Genomic DNA, 21,230 nt, shown 5'->3' with positions numbered 1-21,230 from the left:
CGCGCCTGCGCCCCCGCCCCGCCCGCGCCCCGCCGCGCATGCGCCGCGCCCCCGCCCGGCCCCGGTCCACCGCAGCGGCGCCTGCGCACAGCCCGCCGTGAAGCCGCGCGGAGCGCGCCTGCGCACCGGGCTCTTGTGAAGCCGCCGGTGGGCGGGAGCGCCGCGCCCGCCTGCCCGGAGCGCGCTCTGCGCATGCGCCGCGCGGGCCGTTCGAAGCGGGGCCGGCGGGGGTGAGGCGGGGGAGCCCTGAGGGGGGGAAAGCGGCCCTCAGACCGAGATCGGCGTGCCAGTACCGGCTGCGGAGGAGAAAGGCTCGGGGACGGCGCTCGGGACCGAGGGGCGAGGGCAGGCAGCGCCGGGATACGCGGCGGGTTCCCTCAGGGGGAGACCGGCCCTGGGGGAGGCTCCCCGCGGAGAGGATCGGGCACGGGAGGGTCGGTATGGTACGCTTCGGACATGAGCCTTTCCTGACAATAATTCACTTATTTATTTATTTTCTGCGTGAGGAGTGACTCGGTCTCCTGGTGACACCCGGCTTGGCCCGACGCGGGCTGGAATCGGGCCTGGGAAAGGCGATGAGCTCGTACCTGCCTGCAGAACGCGTTACAGGCACGGGCAGAGATCCAGGGAATGCTGGTACCGGAGCGCTGCGGCACGGCTGGGATGGGAGCGAGGAGCAGCAGCCCGCAATAACCGGGAGGGTTTTAAAAGAATTGACCTCGTTTCTGTGAAAGAATAGAAAAGTGAGAAAGCAGAGCTGCTGTCAAATGCTGAGTGGGGGAAAATGTCAAAACATACCAGGATGGAGTGAAACACTTTGCTCTGTGTGGTGGAAATTCTCCAGGGAATCCTTTTGTCACCTCAGCAGGCTCTGGCATCAGGCCTGGTGCAGTTCACAACTGGAAAATAGCTACGTTTTTGAACTGGCTTAAGATTTCCAGTTTTGCATCTTAGTCGTGTAACTCTTGAGTCATAATTACCTGTTTCCATCCTGCTTTACCAAGCAAAAGCGAGAAAACAAATAATTTTCTTTTCCAGGCTTAAACAGCAAGTGAATAAGGATGTCAATTGTGACGGTGCAGCTTGGGCAGTGTGGGAACCAGATTGGGCAGGAGGTGTTCAGTGCTGTCTGCAGTGACATCCGTGGCACCCACGGGCTGTGTTCCCAGGAGGAGAATGAATCCTACCAGGAGTCCTGCAAGGAACGGTTCTTCTGCGAGGAGGAATCTGGAGGTACAGCTTCAAAAGGCTTTTTTCCCCTCTCAGGGTCTGATTTCAGCCCACAGAAACATCAAATGGTTTATTTCATGAAAGACCTGTGCTCTCTGCAGCTCAGGTTTGTTTGTGGCACAATAAATAGTTCGGCAGAAATCAGGGCATGGCCAGATCCTTTCTGTGTTGTCCCATTAATAGTTTGGCTGAAGTGGGTGGGAGGAATAACCTTGGGGCCTTGGGTGCATCCATCCCACCCAAATAATTACCACATTTTCCCCAGTTTTGTTTTCCCTCCTTGCAGTACCTGCTGCCCGGGCCGTGCTCGTCGACATGGAGCCCAAAGTGATCGGCCAGACCTTGTCCATGGCTGCCAGGTCTGGCCACTGGAAATACAACAGCCACTCCCACTTCTGCCAGAAGCAGGGATCTGGGAACAACTGGGCCAACGGGTAGGAACAGCTGCCTCCAGCTTCCCTGAGGGAATTCTGGAGGCTGGTGAGCTGCTCACACTCCCTGGGAGTGGTAATGCAGCAGCTGTGGGACTTAAAGCACAATTTGCTCAATGGATAACTTCACCTTTCTGCTTTTATTTTGTGTTGCTGTTTCGTGTTGCCCCCCAGTTACTGTGTCCACGGGCCCAGACACAAAGAAGCAATCATGGAGCTGGTGCAGAGAGAAGCAGAGAAGTGTGACCGTCTGGGGGGATTTTTCACCATCATGAGCATGGCTGGGGGCACAGGCTCAGGCCTGGGAGCATTTGTCACCCAGTGTTTGAGAGATGCTTTTCCAACCTCATTCCTGCTGAACCACGTCATCTGGCCCTATGGCACTGGGGAGGTGAATGTCACATTGCCTTTTAGTAAATAATTATAGTTTATAGAGGATTTGTAAGTTTATGATCGCTGGTTGCTTTTAAACAAAATATCTAGGACAGAAATAAACTAGAAAATGGGTGCATTTTACACTGAAGAAGTTCAGGTGACTCAGTGTCACAAGTAAAGAATTCTCACCAAAAAGCCTTGATCATTTAAGTGCTGAAGTGATGCAGATTCACAAGAAGCTCTGTTATATAACTAGAAATCTCCTGATCTGCTCTTATCTCAGCATTGTGATCAGTTCCCAGGTAGATCTGGTTCCAGCATGTTATCCAGCATGGATAACCTGATTTTCACAGGTCTTGCCCTCTTTCCATGAAAAGCCTCTGAGCTTCTGACCTCATTCCGCACTCTGGCAAAGAAAATGAATCACTTCCTAAACCATAACTGAGGAAACAGCAGGAGCCAGAGGATTATAAACTAAAAAGAGATTAAGTTGTTTGACTCTTCTTCGTACGTGTGGTTTTTTTTTGTTTGCTTCCAGGTCATTGTTCAAAACTACAACTCTGTTTTGACTCTGGCACATCTGTACCACTCGTCAGACGCCCTTCTTGTCCATGAAAACGATGTCATCCACAAGATCTGTGCCCAGCTGATGAACATCAAGCAGATTTCCTTCAGGGATGTCAATCAAGTCATTGCTCACCAGCTGGGCAGCGTTTTCCAGCCCACTCACACAGCAGGAGGGGGCTCAGGCTACAGCAGAAACCCATTAGGTACCAAACCCAACATCCCCACACCCGCCTGCACTCAGCTCTGCTGGGAATTGGGGTTCTTCAGGCTCCTTGTCAAGGATTTGGATACATCCCAAGTTTTAAGACAGGAACAGACCAATTTAGAAGTTTGATCCCGATGTAGCAGAGTCAAAAATAGATCCTCCAACTTCTGGTTTCATTCTTTACCAAAAGAACTTTGTTTCTTCTCCTTTTTCAAGTGATCACAAACACCCTTGTACCTGTTTACATTTCAGAGGAAATTTGCACAGGGCAGTAATTTTGGGCTGAGTTTCACATTTCACTTTGCGTTAGGAGTTTGTATGAACTCAAACAAACTAAGAGTTTTGAGTTTTGCTCAGGCAGAAGAGGTGAGCAGACAACTGGGGAGCAACATGCAGCAGAGTGACATTTGTTCCTTGAAAGAATTAGAGAAGGGTGCCCATGTTGCATATAAATTAAACTTCCACATCTGTTTGGAGTGCAGAGTCCTTGAGATTTTGATCTAAACTGTAAAATAAAAGTTACTAACCCCCTGTATAGAGCTCAGTAACACACAGCAAGTTTGCACGGCTTTGACATTGCTAAATCTGAACATTCTTCTCCCCTTGGAGAAGAATCTGCTCTCCATTATCTCTTGAACAACTCCCATTTGAGCTGCCCTGTTGCAATACCTTTGTCAAACATGAGCAGCTGTTGATTTCTCCTTTCAGGAGATTTACTGGAGCCCTTGGTGCCTCACCCCGAGTTCCGGCTGCTGGGCCTGAGGAACATCCCCCAGATGCCCCAGAGCTCCCTGGCCTTCAGCTCCTTCAGCTGGCCCGGCCTCCTCAAGCACCTCAGGCAGATACTCATTGCTAAGGCTCACATGGAGGAAGGTAAAGAAACTCACCTTCAACCTCCATCACCCTTGAAACATTCCTTTGTGCAGATGGAATAAAGCTGGATGTTGTGTGGAGCTCACGGCTCAGAAAGGAGCTGCTGCCCTCAGCAGGAATTTGCCCCCACAAAACCAGCTGCTCCTTTCACCATTCCCTCAGCTGCTCCCAGATTGCTCCTGCTCTGCTTCCAGACTTCTCAGTTAATTATGACTATTGAAAATACACAAACCAAACTGACAGTTTGTGGCTGTGCACTTAATTTACATCATTCCTTTGGAACATTCCTTGGATGGTGAGCTCTGCTTTTTCTTTTTACACCTTCTACCCATAAAAATCAGGCTCAGCTCTCCCGTGTAATTTACGTGGAGAATTCAGTTACAGCTCCCAGTTCTGCAAGGAACGGGCTGGAGGCTTGCTAAGTATAGAAACAGGTATCCATTTTCTCTGGCAGAGTGAGTGCCAGGCAAATCCTGCTGGATTAGCAGTGGATTTCTCTGGGAGTTGTGTGATTGCTGCTTCATTCATGTGCAGCAGCTACAAACTGCGGTGTGGTCTCAGTTGGGGGCACAGGGATAGTTCCCATCTGCACCTTCACGAAACATGAACTTCCTTTTCTGTCTCTTTTTTCCCAAATCCCAAAGGTATTGATTGGCAAGTACGACCACCCCAGCCAGGCTCCTCCATCCCCTCCACAAACAAACCCCTGCACTTCAACACTTCCATTGCCAACCTGGTTATCCTGAGAGGAAAAGATGTGCACAACGTAGACTTGGGTAAGAGGGAGGGGCACAGACCCTCAGGGGTTTGCTTTCAAATCTCTCTGCTGTCTCTTCAACCAGATCTGATCCCAAAACCGCACACTGGACTCCCAAGGTTGATATTCCCTCTAGAAACATTTTACTGTCCAAGGCCACATTGTCTAATTGCTCAGGGATGCTGTATTTCACTTCTGAGTTTCCTGAGGCAGAAGGAGGAAGAGACTCAGGTCTGTAGATCTGGAATTCCTTGCTAGAATGTCTGAAAATACATTTAGCTGTTTCTGGAGTGACGAGCATTGCTGGCAGCTGGGTTATCCACACCAGTGTGCTTCTAATAACCTAAGGAATCTGTTTAAAAGTTGTATTTTCCACATGCTGCCCACTCTGCAGATCTTTTCCCTGAACTGATCTGACAGCATTGATTAGGCCACACAGGGATCAAGGGTGGGTTTGTCCACAGGCCTGTCCTGTTTTTATTACAGGAAGTTTCCAAGATCCCTCATTATACACATCATGGCTAAACCCTCAGGATGCTTTTAGTGCATGGAAAACACCCAGAGCTTTTAACAAGTATGAAAAGTCTGCTGCTTTGGTCAGCAACAGCCAGTTCCTGCTGAAACCTCTTGACAGCATCGTAGGAAAAGCTTGGAATATGTTTGCTTCCAAGTAAGTGAAAAGCATTATGCTGGCACTTCACCAATTATTGCCAATATCTTCTCTGATTTCTAATGTCTGACCCATTCTTCAACACACAGAGCTTACCTTCACCAGTACACAAAGTTTGGGATCCAAGAGGAAGATTTCCTGGACTGCTTCACAACCCTGGAACAAGTTGTCTCCAGTTACACCAATCTGTGATTCATTTCTTTGTTAAAATGGTCTGAAACAGAGACTTTCTGAAAGAACCAAGCTGGAAAACCATCCATCAGCTTCCTGAAGTATGTAAATTATTGTACTGGAGTTATTTTTCAGCCTTAGGAGCAGAGTGTGTGTGTGTGTGTGTGTGTGAATAGCAAGAACTGAATATATTCCTATTTTCATATTATTCTTATTAAATATATCTAATAAATACCTATTTTTCAATACATTTGCTATATACTGTAGCTAAATCTTCTGACCATTTCACTAAGCAAAACTACAACTCCTGGTTTTCCCCAAGTTATAAGTTAATTAGCTTATTAATTATTTAAACATATTTGCGGTGAGGATGGCTGGTAGAGTGCAGATGTAAGAACTTACAATTTGATATAATAATTTTACCATTTCTAAAGTCAGTTTAAGGACTTGACTCTTTTTTTGCACGAATTTTACCACGACCACAAGGTGGTGCCCTGGGAAGCTGCAGCTCCCTCCTGGCAGGAGAAGGGATGGAATGACTTGGGAAGGCTCCCACTGAATTAAAATAAAATAAAAGAGTTCAAGAGAATTAAAGATTACCTTGTAACACCGAGCTGTCCTGCCTCTGTTAGCTCTTCATTAATGGTAGGGAGAGTTTTGGGAATTCTTGCCATTCCCCCACCCATGTCACACTGTTCCCCAACAGAAATAATCCCACAGGCCAAAATTTAAAAGAGTTAAAATCACTCTCAAGGACTTTTCCCTCGCCAAAAGGACAAACTTCACAGTGCAGCCTCAGGTTTTAGTGCCATTTCATTCCAAAGATGGCAGCTCAGAGCTGGGGCCTGCTCTGGTCAGAAGGGATTTTCTGCTGTGTCTCTGCCACTTTCAACCCTTGTCTAATTTGGGTATTTTCACAGAAGAAACTGCAGGAAAGATTGCACAAGAAGTTCAGACAAACAGCACAGGCAATTCGAGTTTGCAGGAACAAAGGGTCAGGAAAGGAGACCATGGTGAGCTTCTCCCTCCTCCAAAAGGCACAGGATGTTCAGCAACACAGAAATAAATTCCCCTGGTGTTTTCAGCAGATCCCAAACAGAATTTCCAGCATCAGAAATGAGAATAGGTAACTCCATGAAAAAACGGCCAAGTCCCAGGAATTCTTTTCCTTCTCACTTCACAGAACAGGTAAAAGGGTTTTTCAAAGGGCTAAGGACAGGTAAGTTCCCTGAGAAACAAGGAAGAGAGCAATGGGTCACTGTAGTGCTGTAGCAATAACTAACTTTATTGCAGAAATGACCTCATGTTATCTCTCTGTATTCAGAATTCTGAGCATGAAGCAAACACAGCAGGTGCTCAGTGCACCTATGAACGATGTAAACCCATATTTATGATTTATTTATGGCACCTCAGGCTAATGGAGCAGGATATTTGGTCGTTTGTGTTGGTTTGATGGCACAATTTGTGCCACGTCAAGGAAACACAGCACACAGGTAAGATGGCTAACCCCAAAGCAAAAATTAGAATTTTAGCTGCTACAATCCCTTCCTGCCCCGGAGCAGGGGCTGACAGGAATTGTTTTAGGCATCTCTACGCTTCTTCCTGTGAATGTTTTCCAGTCCTGAAATTCTCACACCCTTTCCCAAACTGAGCCTTCATTTTTTTGATCTATGATGGGATTCCTTTATTTTTTCCCCAGGATGTGGAGAGGGTCAAAGTGACAGGAAGTGAACAGCCACTATCAAATAGTCATCACCTCCAATTCCATTAAAAGCTGGAGGAGTAATTCTCTATGAAACTGATTAATTATGTAAATAGAGCCTGGCAGAAGGTCTTCATTTCATTAACAATTACAATTAAAGAGGCAGATCAAAGGTCAGCACAAGCCAATGGCTCAGAGACAGGAACAGCAGAATCAGTGGCCTTGACCTTGCTTGTTGTAGGCAAAGTCCCCACAGGATGTCCATAAACGCAGAACAATGCTCCAAACCTCACTATTGTTTGTTGGAATGGACAGGTGCAGCTCACTTGGAAGCTGATTCAAGAACTCCAGCTATAGCAGACATTTCATGAATAGGAGAACATTTATTTGACCACAAAACAAAACAAAACAAAAATCCCCAAAACAAACCCTATCCCCCAAAAAAACAACCCACAAACAAAGCAAAAGATACCCCCAAAATCAAAAATAACCTTTAATAACCTAAAATGTTTTAAACACAGGGTTTGGCAGTGTAGTTACAGATAAAATTTATTTATTTGGGCATAAATAGATATTGGTGTTTTTAAGGTCAGACTCAGTACCAGCACAGGAAGGCTGGAAATATGTAAGAGAAAAATTCTGTGGTTCCCTCAACAACCAGGGTTTAATAATTAAAAGAGGAAATTATCTTCAAATTGCCAGTTGAAACACTACTGAGAAACACTAAGGTACAAAAGGGCCTTGAATGAGTAATTCACTTCTCTCTGCATTTGCTAACAAATTTAGTATGGATAAATATTATTCAATGAGAGCCCAAACATCCAGAAGGAAATAGGACTGAGTGTACTTGAAAGAAATCTGCTTTTTACTGTACACCACTTTAAAACCTGCCCAAGAGGAATCAGCAAAGCGATTCACGGATCTGCTACAACACACAAAAAACTTCCAAAAGGAACCGGAGCCGCTGCCTCTCCTCAAGGGCAGCCCAGACAGTGGGCAGCGAATTCCCCCGGAGCTTCCTGCTCCAGCCGCTGCCCACGCTCCAGCGGCACAGCCCGGACACCCGGGCGGCCTTTAGCGGCCTGGAAGCGCAGCTGATAATCCTGGATTTGACCCACGGAGCTTTTCCGGCTCTTCCAGCCCAGCCGGGGCTCACAATGGTCCCTTCTGAGCTCGCACGGTGGGGTCCCGTCCCTGCAGAGCCGGCGCTTCCCCCGCCCGGCTGCGGCAGGACTCGGCCCCCGCCCTGCGGCACCACAGCCCCGCTTAACCCTTCCCAGGAGCCGCAACGATTCAATGTTCTGCCAGCCGCGGGGAAAAGGTGTAAACCGCTCCGGAGGAGAGACTGGGGGAGCTGCTCGGTAGGAAATAAAGGCAAATTTTAGAGGAAAGGTGCTCTACGATAAAGATTATGGAAGAAATGTAAATTTTAACCACGTGTTCATACAAGCCTGAGAGATAGCAAACAGTGGCTCCTAAGAGAGTCACACTTATCTGTGTGTGAATTAGGTGCTAGAAATCTTCTAGTCTTAAAACCGAACTTAAAAATCCCAAATGTTACACTGTAAGGCAGAAAAATTAGTAAACTGAGGGTGTTCTCTAGGCCAAAATTGCTATTTTAAAGGTAGAAGCACTGAGTGGAGGAACTAAAATAAGCCACCGGTTAAACCAAAAAAGAGACAGAAAACCATTGCCTGAGCTTTTGTTTCACTGGTTGTATGTGAGGAGAAACGAGTTGGATTTGCACTGAAGTGGGTGCATTCTGCAAAAAATGATTATTGTACATATTTGGTTACACGGACAATGTCATGTTTACTTAAGGCTCACAAAAACACGCTTCAGTTGCCTGAGAACGGTGTAATTGTGGGCAGACGGCAGGACTGAGTTTGAATTTGTGCCCAGCCCTGTCCAAGACGTAATGGATGGTTTACAGGAGCACGTCAGGAGAGCAGAGCCCACGGAGCCAAGTGGGAAGTGGCCTCATCCCACAGGCTGAAGGTGGGATCAAATCCTGCCTGGACTTGGCTGGCAAGGGCAGCTGTGGCTGCTCCCTGCAATCTCCTCAGCGAGGCTGGTGAGAGCTGGGCGCTCAGTCAGAGCTGCTGCTTTCCTGATGGCCGGGGACAATCCTGACTTCAAGGATCCATCTTTCCATGGAAGTGCTTTGCTGCTGCCTGCCCTGTCCTTGTGCCACTTGCAAAGAAAGCACCGGGAAGTTTCCTCCCCACCCCACTTTGGGCAACTGCAGCCTGTGTGAGCTGACTGGGAGTCACTGAAGTCACCAGTTGTGTTTATGGAGTGACTTGAAGTTGGGAATCTTTCCTTTATAGGCTGAATTTTGGTGAAGAAACCAAACGCAACTGACAAAACAGCCAAAATCATACATTTGGCAATGAAAGACCAAAAATTCCAGTAAAGACTCTGCTCCCAAGAAGAAAGCTTCCATTCCCCCCACCGGCCACTGCTCAGGGTTTCACATTATTTTGCTCTATCAAGATTTAGCCAGGCTTCCCCTCAATCCCAGTATTTTCACATAAAACAGACACAAACCTGACAGGAGCTGTGAAAGGAGAGCTCACTCTGCAGTGACACGAGGAAGGAAACCAGCACTGGGGCCCTGTTCACGCTGAACAAAACTGCAGGGAACAGACTTGAACTCGGCCAAAAAAGGCTCCACACCGAGGGCAGAGAAGGCTCCGAGGCCCACGGGAGGGACTGAAACCCTAAAACACTTAAACCTTTTCCTTCTCCCCTGAACTGGAAGGATCTCTCAGCCACAAGTGGAACCTGTTGCCAGAGATTGCCTCACTTCCCCCACAAACACCTGGCTCCTCTGGGCTGCCACGAGGCTCCCCTGCTCCGGGGCTGCTCCGGGCTTTGCCACACACAGGACCGGGAGAAACACTTTGTTGGGAAGTTAAAGGAGGCAACAGAATTAAAATCACCACTTGCAGCAGCAAAACGTTGCTTTGAAAATGGTTTTTTGGCATCCATTAGTTGGAAGTCGAGTAAATACCGGCTTCAGGCATCTTAGAAGTTTCTTCCTTGCTGCTCCCCACCTCGAGCCTTACACAACAGCCAGGAATGCACTGCCTGTGTCACAAGAGGTCAGCCGGGCTGAGGAGAGACCTACAAATCCAGGAATCTGAGAAATGAAATGTGTTGTTATGAAAATATCCTAAATATTAAGAGCTCTCCAGAACACAGCTGCAGCAAAGCAGGCACTGAGAGCAGTGAGGTTTCCAACCAGCCCAGAGAGGTTCTGTGCCCACGGTGGGATTTGCACGACGTTGTAAATCTGAATGTGTGTTTTCTCTCTGAGACAAAGAAATGCTGAGCACAGGAAATCTGTGTTTTCCCATCAAAGGATGGAAAAATCCTAATAAACTTTCTGAGGAAAGCCACAGTCCCTCAAAGTGCCAGCCTTGAACAAGGAGCTGATGTTTCAATCAGCAGCAGCTCCTGCAAGAGAACTGCCAGGTTCTTTCCTGACAGCAACAGGAGCAAAGGGGCACCAGAAGCTCATTTCCTGTGGATACAACAGACTTTGGGAAACGCATTGGCTCTCTTAGGAATTCCTTACAGGTGGTACCAGAGTCCCCAAGAATCCCCGTTCTGGAGGCCAGCAGAGGCGTTTCCAGGAGCCGGGTGTGGCTGTTAGCAAAGCAGGAACAATACCCCGAGCTGACACCTCCTCTGTCGCCTTTCAGCAGGAAAGAGCCGCCAGTTTCCTCATTGCCACTGCCCGGGCAGCCCCGGGAAACTTCTGGGAACAGCCGAACAATGAACCGGGAGCTCCTGCCCTGGAACACGGAAGATTCCACACGAGCTCAGCAGCTCCTCAAACGAGCTCCGGAGAAAGGCGACCTTTGGTTTAATGCCAATGGAGTCACTGCTCTTTGGCTCATTCCAGGGATAATAATAATAATAAATTAATAAAACCTCCTCAGCACAACAAAGGGCAGTGCTAAAGCAAACGAAACCCAAGCTGGGCCCATTCCACAGGTTCACATTTGCACCTTTGTTTCACCACACCTGGACACCACCAGGCTGAGGGGCCTCAACACCCTCTTCCCTCAATTAAAGCACGGAAATAATCACCTTTTTTGGACCAAAATACCTTTTTTTCCCCCCCCGAATTCTTAACACATTCCAAGCAGTCACTGCTTGCAGGGCTCTCCCCGTTTGCTGGGAGGTGACATAACAGCGCTGAGTTTTCGTGTGAGCTCCTTCCCCTCTGGTGACAACTGACCCGGGTTCTTCCAGCCTCTCCCTCTGCCACAGCGATGTTCCGCTGCCTTTCACGAAGGCCGAGGGGATGCACCAATAAACAAGTGAAATGTGTACGGAAATTCCTGCCAGCATTTAATGCCCTCCACTGGGCACTTGAATTAGCGAAGTCACAGCGGGCTCTGAGAGTTTTTCAGCATAATCCTTCTAAAGATGACTTCGCAAGAGCAAATGCGAACACCTCCCTCCTGTCCGCACGCACCAGAGGTGTTTCCCAGGGACGGGGATGGCCCCACGCCGCTCTGCCGGGGGTACAGAGACCCAGCAGGATCCCCTCCCACTCCCACACTCCACCAGCTGCTGCAGGCTGGAGAGAACTGGGTGAAGTTCTCTTTTCTTACTGCTCTTCCTCCTTCTCCTCCAAAAATCCAACCAAATTTACAGAATATAAAAAAAAAAAAAAAAAAAAAAAAAAGCAGAATTTTAAATCTCAGAGGAGTCATGCTAATTACCTTATCTATACCTACATTCACCCCTTCAACTGCCGATTACAAAGTATTTTTTAACTTAGTGTTTCAAAGAAAACCGATTATTTTTACCTCATAGAACACACCCCAGCCCACTTATCTTTACACCTGCCATCGCTTCTGTTCACTAATATTTATATTTCTGCTTGGTAATCAGGGAAACATCCAGAGTGTTTTTGCTCGCACTTAGCAGTGCCTGCAGCGAGAGGGAGGCCGGTTGTCACAAATTAAATAATGGAGGCCAAAAGCACAGCAGGGAAGGACTCTGTGGAACAGCATCAAGCCACTGTCAAGTGTTAGTGACAAGTATCTGTTGGCAGGAACAGGCAGCTGGGGGAGTTCGGAGGGAGCTGCTGGAACAGAAACACGGCGTGACACTGGCAGGGAGGGAAGGACTGCAGCTTTCCTGTCCTGATGGATGGAGGAACTGGACACTCTGACCTGACCCGGCTCGCTGTGACCTGAGCTCCGCTTACACCAACAATCCCAGCCTGCTGGGGCACGGCCACCCCTCAGTGCCCTCGGAGCTCTGGGGAGGCAAAACCCTCCCAGAAGAAAGAGGGAGAGCCCTACCTGACCTTGTTTCACAAGCAGGAGACTAAAAAAGCCCCACCTCTGTCACATCAAAGTCAGCAGTTGTTCTGACAGGACTCTTACTTCCCTGTGATTTTCAGTCATTCCCAGAAAAAGAAAGCAAGAGACTTTATTTAGTGTCTTAACTGCAAGAAACAGCAGCTAGGGATCCCTAAAATAGGGATTTGTGCCAAGATTGTTCCTCCCACAAGAGCTCCCTTTGGATTTGTCCCCAACGCACTGAACTGACTGCCTGCTTCCAATGTGTAATGAAGATGTGTGCAACAAAAGGGAACTTGGGGTAAAGGGAGCAAAATCCGTGTTTTCAGGTCAAATGCTAAAGGCTCAGTCTTTCTCTGAAGGCACAAAACGCAGCTGAATTATCTTCTGTGTTCACACTGGGGAATGTTTGGGACAGCAAATGTCACAGTGTTACCAAGAGAGTTCAATACAGAGAATGGAAACAATCCAGCTGAAATAAACACTGGGAAACTGTCATTTCTTTATTTAAGCAAACATAAAACTATCCATTGCAAATCTCATCAGGTTTGTGTCACTTTTGTTTCTATCGTTAGGGGTTTTTTTTACCAAGTCTTATCTCCCAGGTAGAATGATCACTTCCTTCTTTAAATAGTGTTAGAAAGCTTCAAAATAACAGCAGAGCTTATTGGAATGGACACATGGAAACACAAGCTGAAGAACAATATATATATATTTCACACTACACAGATGTAAACATATTGAACCAAAAGTGGGAGAAAACTTTCAGTTTTCCTTCTGGGTTTCCAGCAGGCAAGAGGCAGAAATTTAAGGAGACCTCTAAAGCATTTAGAAATGTGCAGTTTATTGGCTCAGGCTCAAGGGAAAAGGGTTTTTTTTCCTCTTTTTGTTGTTGTTGCAGTGTCCTAATTCCAGCCTGGGGGGACACAGGGACCCCAGCATGGCATCAATGCTGTCCCCTCCCAGAGGTGTGAGAGGTTAATAAACACCTGTGTCCCTCAGGTGACAGATTTGGGGACCACAAGTGGGGAAAGCAGCCGAGGGCTGTCACTGGCCCAGTGTCCCGAGGGGAAATGGAGCTCTGATCCCTTAAAACCCAACACTGAGGGTTCGTAGGCTGAAAAGGTGAAGTTCCAAACAGAGCTGTGGGCTTTGGAATTGCACCAGAACAAGCTCTTTGTGACATTATTGTCAAAGGTCGTATTAATGGTAAGATTTAGTAAATACTGCTCACCTTTCAAACATCACCAGGAGCAGCTGAAGGGCCTTTGTGCTTTAACCTGCCCCGTGCCAACTCCTGTGCTGGCACTTCCAGACACTCAATTGAACCTGCAAATCCTCCCCAGGCACTCCCGGCACTGCCCGCAGTTCCCCGTGAAGCCAAAAGAACGGGTACAAACCTCAGCCCCGCCCGGGGGGAGCACACAGGGGCTTTGTTCTGCACTGCCAGCTCACTGCCAGCCCCACCACAGACACGGATGTGCTGCTGATGCTCAATGGAAACAGCTGGGGATGGATGAGGCACGGTCAGATGAGAGATACCAAAATGTCAGACAGCCTACCGACTGTTGTTGCCATGAGATCCAACAGTCAACATCAGTCTGATAAGCTATCCGACAGGATGGTACAGCCATGGCATGGCACGACGCTGACACAACGGGCTCCCACAGCACACGCCTGCCTGCAGCCCTGCCCAACCCGGCCTAAGATAAGCCGAGCAGCAGCTCAGCCACCTCCTGAGAACGCTCATTAGAAAGGCAAATTAATTAATTCTTGGTGCTTACGCCCCTAGGATAAAAATAAAAAGCGATGGTTCACAAGTGATCGGGGCAAGGCAGGGACAGCAGCAGTGGGGATGGATGCACTCAGGAGGGAAAAGAGCCACTTTAAAATCAGTTCTGGTCTGTGCATCTGAGCTGGCACACGCTGATCAGAACAAATCTGCCTTTGAAAGCATGAGGTTACAGGTTCTCTAAAGCTCTCTGCACAAAATCCGCTTTCAGCTGGAATCTGAACTCTTTTCCCCTCTCTTCTCCACTGCCCACAGTCCTGGGCTCAGGGGCCAACACCTGAGCAGAATTTAGGATAACCAATCTTGTTCTCTGTCTAACCTATTTAAGCAGTGACTGCGCTTCATGGCCTTCCTCCTCCCTTTGCTAAGCAAGAAGTTCTGAAGAAAAAAGAACAAAAAACAAAACAAAAAAGAACAAGGGTTTTGAGCACCGTTAGTGCAGGAAGGATGAGCAAACATGCACAGAGCATCCAAAAGTGAGAGAGGGAAAAGAAACAGCTTAAAAAGACTGACACAAGAAATTCTGGAATGATCATAAGATGACTTTATAAAGTTTGGTTTTTTTTTTGTCTTAACTTCATTCTAAATATACAGAATAAAAAACGTTGGCTTCAGCATTGTGACATCAACCATCTCTGCTAACATCATGGAGAGGGTGGCTTTTCCAGCGTGCAATGCAATGGGACACTGGGAATTCAGACAGAACAGCCTCACCATGAGGGACATGCAACACTTGGTACCTGACCTGTACTCAGTTATTTACATTTTCATGGTCTTGAAACTTATGGAGAAAGCAAACCAGCCACCCTTCAAAAGAAAACGTTACCCTCAGGTCAGTCTGAACTTAAATCAGGAGATGGAGAGGATTAAATCATCAGTTTTGGAAGTAATTTGTGTGGACAACGTTAGTGTTAAATTCCATTCGACATCCCATTGCCCACCCTGTAAAACACAACCCAGACTCATTTACACCTTACCGTAACATTTATAAGTTTGTCAATGAAACCGTTGCTCCAATATCCAAATTACTTTCAAAATCAAGAAAAAAAAAAAACAAAACCAAAACTTGTTAAGAGTTGAAAATTGATGTTAAAATGTTTTCCCCCCTTTTTGAATGATGCTGTTTTTTAAACATTTGAAAAGATGTGTTATTTCTCGTGTCTGCCAAAACCCATCCTGAGGGGTTTTTTCCAAGCTCATTTGGTTTTTTCCTCCGAGTACATCTTCTGCTGCAGTCGCTTGGCATAGCTCTGGGCCATGGAGTTGATTATAGATAAGATAAAGTAACAAACCATGGCAATGACCAATTTTTCAAATATCCAGGATAGCCAGTTTTCCCCCTGAAGAGACAAAACAGAAGGAGGAGGAGAATGAAGATCAGTGGAGAGGACAAGGGAGAGTTCTGGGTGAGAGGGGAAAGCCTGACCGTGTCTTTACTCTGCAATAATGGAATTAAAACCAGGAACCAAGAGCCAGCTGACAGGATTCCTGCAGGTCCCTCTGCAAAACCGACTTCAGTCCTTTGAAGGACAATGCAGGAGGGGCTGCCAAATGCACTGGCGGGCAGATGACGGATCCCTGATCATCCCCAGCGTGCTCCCAAAGTGATTTATTATTCCCAGTATTGTTTGGGCTTCGCTGGCAATTCGTGGAGGTCAGAATCAGCAGCCCCTGCCCGTCACTCCCTGTCCCGTTCCTCGCGGAGAAAACAACCAGGTCATCGGTTATCAATGTGGGTTTTTTCCCCTAAATCGACTTTTCTGGGTTATCTCCCCATTTGGTGTCCCGGGAAGTTCCGGCGCCGCTCGCAGCGTTTTGCTGGGGATTCTCAAGTTGTGGGTTTTGTCAAAGGAGGGCAGCAATGCTCTGCTCACAAACCCTGCCCAGAAATCACTGCACATTTCCTGACTCCGGCTCTTTTGTGGTAAGAACCGGGCAAAGGGACTTTTCCAACAGCTGCACGTGAAATGTGAGTTGGATTCAGGGGTTTTATCTCAAAATGCCTCGGCAGCCTAAAGAATTTTACATCAAAGGCTTGCTCTGTCCCACCGAAAATACTGGGTAAGTTTTTAAAAATACTTTTTAAATACTTTTTTTTCTGTATCAAAGGACACTTCTGCCCCTCGTAGCTGCCCCAAACACTGTAATTTCTTTTCCTTTCAAAGAGGAAAGGCTTAGGGATTTCATTTCTCTTACTGTCCACTGAGCCATAGATCCCACCGGCTTCTGAAGCATCGGTGCTGCCCAGTTTGTCACTATTTCACATGGAAAAGCAAATCTTTTCTCCTAAAATTGAACTTCCCAAAGAGGCAGCTCATGCAGAGGCAAGACAAGCCACCGGTTTTGATTTGTACTTCCATTTATTCTCTAAAGGATTTAACTCCAGAAGCACACAATTAATATTTTTAATCCCCAGGTTGCTTTCAAAATGAGATTTTTATCTATTCCCTGGCTCGGTGCAGATCTTTGAAAAGCAGAACGGGAAGCTGTGTTTGTAAGAACTACAAGTCTAGGACAGGCAGGGAACAGAAAAAAGTGAGTCGGGGAGGGAGAGAGGCACAGAGGGTCTTACCTGTGGCACAGCACCGTCGGATTTGTGGTGAAGTTTTATCCTCTGAGCTTCCAAATATTCTTGAAATGGCTTCTGAAGAGAAGGACCTATACTCGGAATAGCACTGATGGAAAGTTCATCCCAGAGAACAAGACAAAATAGGGGAGAAAAAAAAAAACAAAAAACAAAAAACATTTTTTTTTAAACTTACCACTTCACCTAATCAGAACAAAGTTCAGGCTGAGCCACAGCTCAGCAGGGAACTCGAAGCTACTCGAGAAAACAGAAATAAACCACATTTCATCTTTTGATCTGATACTTCGGGAGGGATGCACTTCCCCAGATCCTCAAAAAGCGCTTCAAAAGAAAAACATTTCTGAGCAAGCTGGGAAGAGAGGAGGGAGCCGGAGCATTTCCTGGGAGGCAGCAGCGCCGAGAACCCAATGAATGACTTCGGAGAAGTCCCACATTTATCAGCGGCAGTTCCTGTAAGAACTGGTTTGAACCGATTAATGAGGAAATGACTGGGGCTTGTGTCATCCCTCGGTTAAAAAAGAAACTGCCCAAGCCTCGCCCCCTCTCCCGCACGGAGCCGGCCCCTCTGCCCAGCCAAGTCCTTTTTAGGACAAGCCGTGCGTCATCCCTTCCCAAAAAGAATGCGGGAGCGATCCTGGAGCGCCTCCCCCGAGCCGGGATTAACAAAGGAACAAAGGAGCGGCCCCCAGCCCCGAACATCTCCCTCCCAGAGCTGCGAACTGGGGAACGCGGCCCTCAGCAGCTCCTCCTGAAATCCTGCTCAGCACAGACACAAAACCCCGTCAGAAATGTCACAGCCCTGCAAAACGTCCCCAAATTCAAATATAAATTCTAAATGATTCGGCAGCAGCCCCATGTCCTGAGCTGTGTGGGGAGAACTTCCCAGAGCTGGATCCACCCCGTCCTAACTCCTCATTGCTGACCACTTGAATTGCAAAGAGAAGGGAGATTCTCATTTTGGTTTCATTTTAAAGAAATCGCCGTGTTCTTCCACATTATAAAACTCTCCAAATTCAAATATAAATTCTCAATGATTCGGCAGCAGCCCCATGTCCTGAGCTGTGTGGGGAGAACATTCCCAGAGTTGGATCCACCCCATCTTAAATCCTCATTACTCACTTGAATTTCAAAGAGAAGGAGATTTTTGTTTAATTTTAAGGAAATCACCGCGTTCTTCCACATTATAAACCTCCCCAAATTCAAATCTAAATTCTCAATGACTCAGCAGCAGCCCCATGTCCTGAGCTGTGTGGGGAGAACATTCCCAGAGCTGGATCCACCCCGTCCTAACTCCTCATTGCTGACCACTTGAATTGCAAAAACAAGGGAGATTCTCATTTTGGTTTCATTTTAAAGAAATCGCCGTGTTCTTCTACTTTAAAAAGCTCACCTCAAAGTTAATTATTTGGGTTTATTAAGTCCACTACTCCTGCTGCTGCTCCAGGGAGGGTTTAGCAGAACCCTGCAGAGCCAAGCTGCACCAGGTGTTCACCAAGGAGCTGGACAATTGGGACAATTGTCCTCTCTCCCAGTGGCTCCCACCATTCCCCTCAGCCTCCTGCTCCGACACCAAATTCCCTTTTCCAGGCCGAAGCCCAATTAAAAAATAACAGCTTTCTAATTTTAGGAATTTCTGAAAAGCACCAAACAAAGTGTCTCATTCTCCTCCAGTAAATCTATTTATTTCCTTCATGGCCAGGGGCAAAGGAGGTTTTTTGAACCCGTTTCCCAGCAAAAGGTCGCTTCCCCCGTGATTCACCACCGGGTGAGGAAACTCTGTGCCCGGACTGGTAAAAATTCTGGGAAAGAAAAAAAAAAAACCAAACCAAAAACCAAACCAACAAAACAACCTGCGGAGCCCAAAGCACGTCCCTTTATCCATTTTACACAAGATTTGTGTCAACGTTCCAAAGCACTGCCGGTGTTCCAGAGGTGTCTCGGCACTGACTGTTCCTGGGACCAGTCACGCTCCCAACATCAGGGACTTTCTGAGGTCTCTTTTCTTTCTCAAACAATTCTTGGGAGCCCTGAAGAGCGACTGCAAGGTAATGGTTTACTTTTGAACTTTCTGCACGATGATGAAATGAGGAATATTTAAATGGTGAGGGGGTCAATGATTAACAGGGTGGTGTTGGAATGACTCCGCTGCTCCTCGCAGAAGGCTGAACTCCGTCAAGCCCCAAATTGAATTCAACACAGAACAAAGACATGAAACTCAAGTTCAGAGCTTTGAGGAGCTCCTGGTGCATCAAAACAATATTTCGAAATTTTTCTCGCTAAATAATTCACTTTTTATTTCCTTTTCTGGTCATGACTATTGGTTAAGTGCACAAGATTAATTTTGTCAAAGCGATTTCGAGGTCCTAAATGAAGGACCTCAGGTCCTATTTTTTGCACATCTGTAAAGGTTTTAATTCTGAAAAAAAACATGCCCAGATTTAAATAAGGAGTTGAAAAAAGCAAAGAGAAACCTAGAAAATCAGGAATCCACATGAAATTCTTGAAATCCCTTCTGGGCAGCACAGTATTAGTTACTGGGGCTTTTCTGGACAACATTAAATCAATCACCCAGTTACGTGCCACCTGACATCCAAAGGCATAACCTTAAATCTAAAAACAAGAAAAAATCTTTAAAATGATTTAATGTAATTAGAGTTCAGTGAGTTGTGTGTCCCTGCAAACCTCAGAGCTCCCTCGGTGCTGACCCGAGGAGGAGGAAAATTGGGGATGAATTCTGTGGGATCCGGGTGGGACCGGGCAGAGGGGCCAAATTTACCAAATTTACATCACAATTCCTGCACTCAGCACCTCCAAAAAACCGCAAATTTCACAGGACTGGAGAAGGGAGATGCTGGAAGATAACCCCGGAATAATCCAAGCCCAATTCCCTGCGGGCTCCTTCGGGAATCAAACCCATTGTCTTTGAAATGGAGAATATGGAAGGGGAAATCTTGATTCAGAAGTTGCTTTAGAAACACTTGATGTTAAATATTTAATTTTTGTTTGGATTCATTCCGGTTCTCTGCCGAATTTTAATGTTTTACAGGGAACTGAAACTGAGAACAAGCTCCCCAAAACTGCAGTAGCCTTTGGTAATCCTAAATTCATTAAAATCGTAACATTTCAGTCAAAACCACGATTTCCATTCTAATATTACAACAGAAACAGCCATTAAAAATTTGGACTCAGTGGAAAAACACTCTTGGCGCCCGTTTTCAGAACAATTACCTGCCATTTGTAATTAAACAGATGCACTGTATTTTTTTTTTTTTAAACTCAGAGCTACAATTTCTATCTGAAAGACAAATTCTAAAGCTCTTTTTCCAATAAATAAAACTAAACTCCCCATCTGTTTGAAGCACCACATGACAGAGATTCAGCAAAGTTCCTCGAGGATTATTTTAAAAACTCCACCAAGACCCTGCAGAGTCTGACTCCAAAAACTTCCAGTCCGGTTACAGCAAATCTGAGTTTAAATGTATTAATTTGCTTTTCCAAGAACAACTGTCAATATTTGCACCTCAAATGCCTTTCACTGGTGGTTAAAATGATTTTTTTGGGAAGCTTTAAATCTTTTTACCAGAATCTATGGAAGTACAGGAGGATTTTTACCAAAGGCACCAGGATGAAGCACCAAACCCAGAGGAGAAAAAACTGTATTTTCCCTGGGCCAGCTTACAAGAAGTAGGAAGTTTTTTGATATTCCAGTCATCTGCGTTTTACTAATATTAAAAATACTTATTTACAACTATTTAATTATTATGTTTGCACTTCTGAAAGGCATCATTTCATCTTGCAAAGTCTTTAGGAGCATGGCTTGCTCTTGAGTGAGTGAAATCTCTCAGCCTGTGCTTTGAGAGGTCGGGAACACTCAGGGAATTAATTCCAACTCTGTTTAATCCTGAAGTCCAGGTCCCTAGCAAATGCTGCCCCTCACGGTCATTGCACCAATAACTCACAAAAAAATCTGTCACACCGTAAGTGAGGAAATAAAATTCCCATTTTATCAAAGCACACTTGGATATTTGTTCACTTTTCCAGAGAGAAACGTCAGAATTCACAAATGTTTTGTTTTTCGAAACAAAAAGAAGCTGCCACTGTAGACTCAGGTTTTGGGAACAAACCCATGATTTTTCCTGAATGAAAATCTGAAAGTTTATGGAAGTTTCCCATTTATTAGAGGCCTCGAACACCAAGCGATGCTGAAGCAGCTGATTAAAAACCCCGAGCTGTTCTTAAACTGATCCTGATGGAATTAAAGATGTCAATGAGAACCTCAGTGCAGCCCGCCCTGAGCCCTGTGAACAACTGGGATCCATCCCCAGTGGGATGCTCAGGAAACTGGGAGCACTGGGGGGAGGTCACAAACACGGGAGTTTGTTTAATTTCATTTGATTTTATCCCAGAAATCCTAACCTGGAGGGAAAGCAGAGCCCCGTGGGGGAGCAGAAGGTGCAAACAAGGCTGGACACACCTGGGGAAGGTGATGCAATATTGAGTCACGGCCCCACTTTATGGATAATCCCTCCAACATCCACTG

At 46.5% G+C, this 21,230-nt stretch overlaps 2 protein-coding genes across 6 annotated transcripts in view; one reads left to right on the top strand and one right to left on the bottom strand.

Moving 5' to 3' along the window:
- Positions 1–260: 260 nt before the first annotated feature.
- TUBD1 (tubulin delta 1) lies at positions 261–5,849 on the top strand. Of its 3 annotated transcripts, none has more exons than XM_066202119.1 (9): positions 261–434; positions 1,039–1,233; positions 1,517–1,664; positions 1,836–2,052; positions 2,575–2,806; positions 3,517–3,681; positions 4,326–4,457; positions 4,925–5,108; positions 5,198–5,849. In XM_066202119.1, exons 2-9 carry the CDS (start codon positions 1,062–1,064, stop codon positions 5,298–5,300), a joined length of 1,353 nt encoding a protein of 450 aa, XP_066058216.1. In that variant the 5' UTR covers positions 261–434; positions 1,039–1,061; the 3' UTR covers positions 5,301–5,849. The 3 variants fall into 3 exon arrangements, with proteins under 3 accessions (XP_066058216.1, XP_066058215.1, XP_066058214.1); XM_066202118.1 differs by having other exon boundaries at positions 261–438; XM_066202117.1 differs by having other exon boundaries at positions 261–443.
- An 8,807-nt stretch (positions 5,850–14,656) lies between these two features.
- The window catches only part of VMP1 (vacuole membrane protein 1), a 60,470-nt gene continuing 53,896 nt past the window's right edge, over positions 14,657–21,230 (bottom strand). For all 3 annotated transcript variants that reach the window (XM_066201657.1, XM_066201658.1, XM_066201659.1), the window contains 2 exons: positions 16,676–16,778; positions 14,657–15,443 (listed from right to left, as the gene is read on the bottom strand). In XM_066201657.1, coding sequence (XP_066057754.1) covers positions 15,300–15,443; positions 16,676–16,778 — 247 coding nt within the window. In that variant the 3' untranslated portion in view covers positions 14,657–15,299. The remainder of the gene's footprint in view (positions 15,444–16,675; positions 16,779–21,230) is intronic.

This window comes from Chamaea fasciata, unplaced genomic scaffold (assembly GCF_029207755.1).
Source record: "Chamaea fasciata isolate MVZ Bird 193981 ecotype frontalis unplaced genomic scaffold, bChaFas1.0.hap1 SCAF_21, whole genome shotgun sequence".
NCBI lineage: Eukaryota > Metazoa > Chordata > Aves > Passeriformes > Sylviidae > Chamaea > Chamaea fasciata.
The sequence above is the reverse complement of the archived record's forward strand: the minus strand, read 5'-3'. Positions and strand labels throughout refer to the sequence as shown.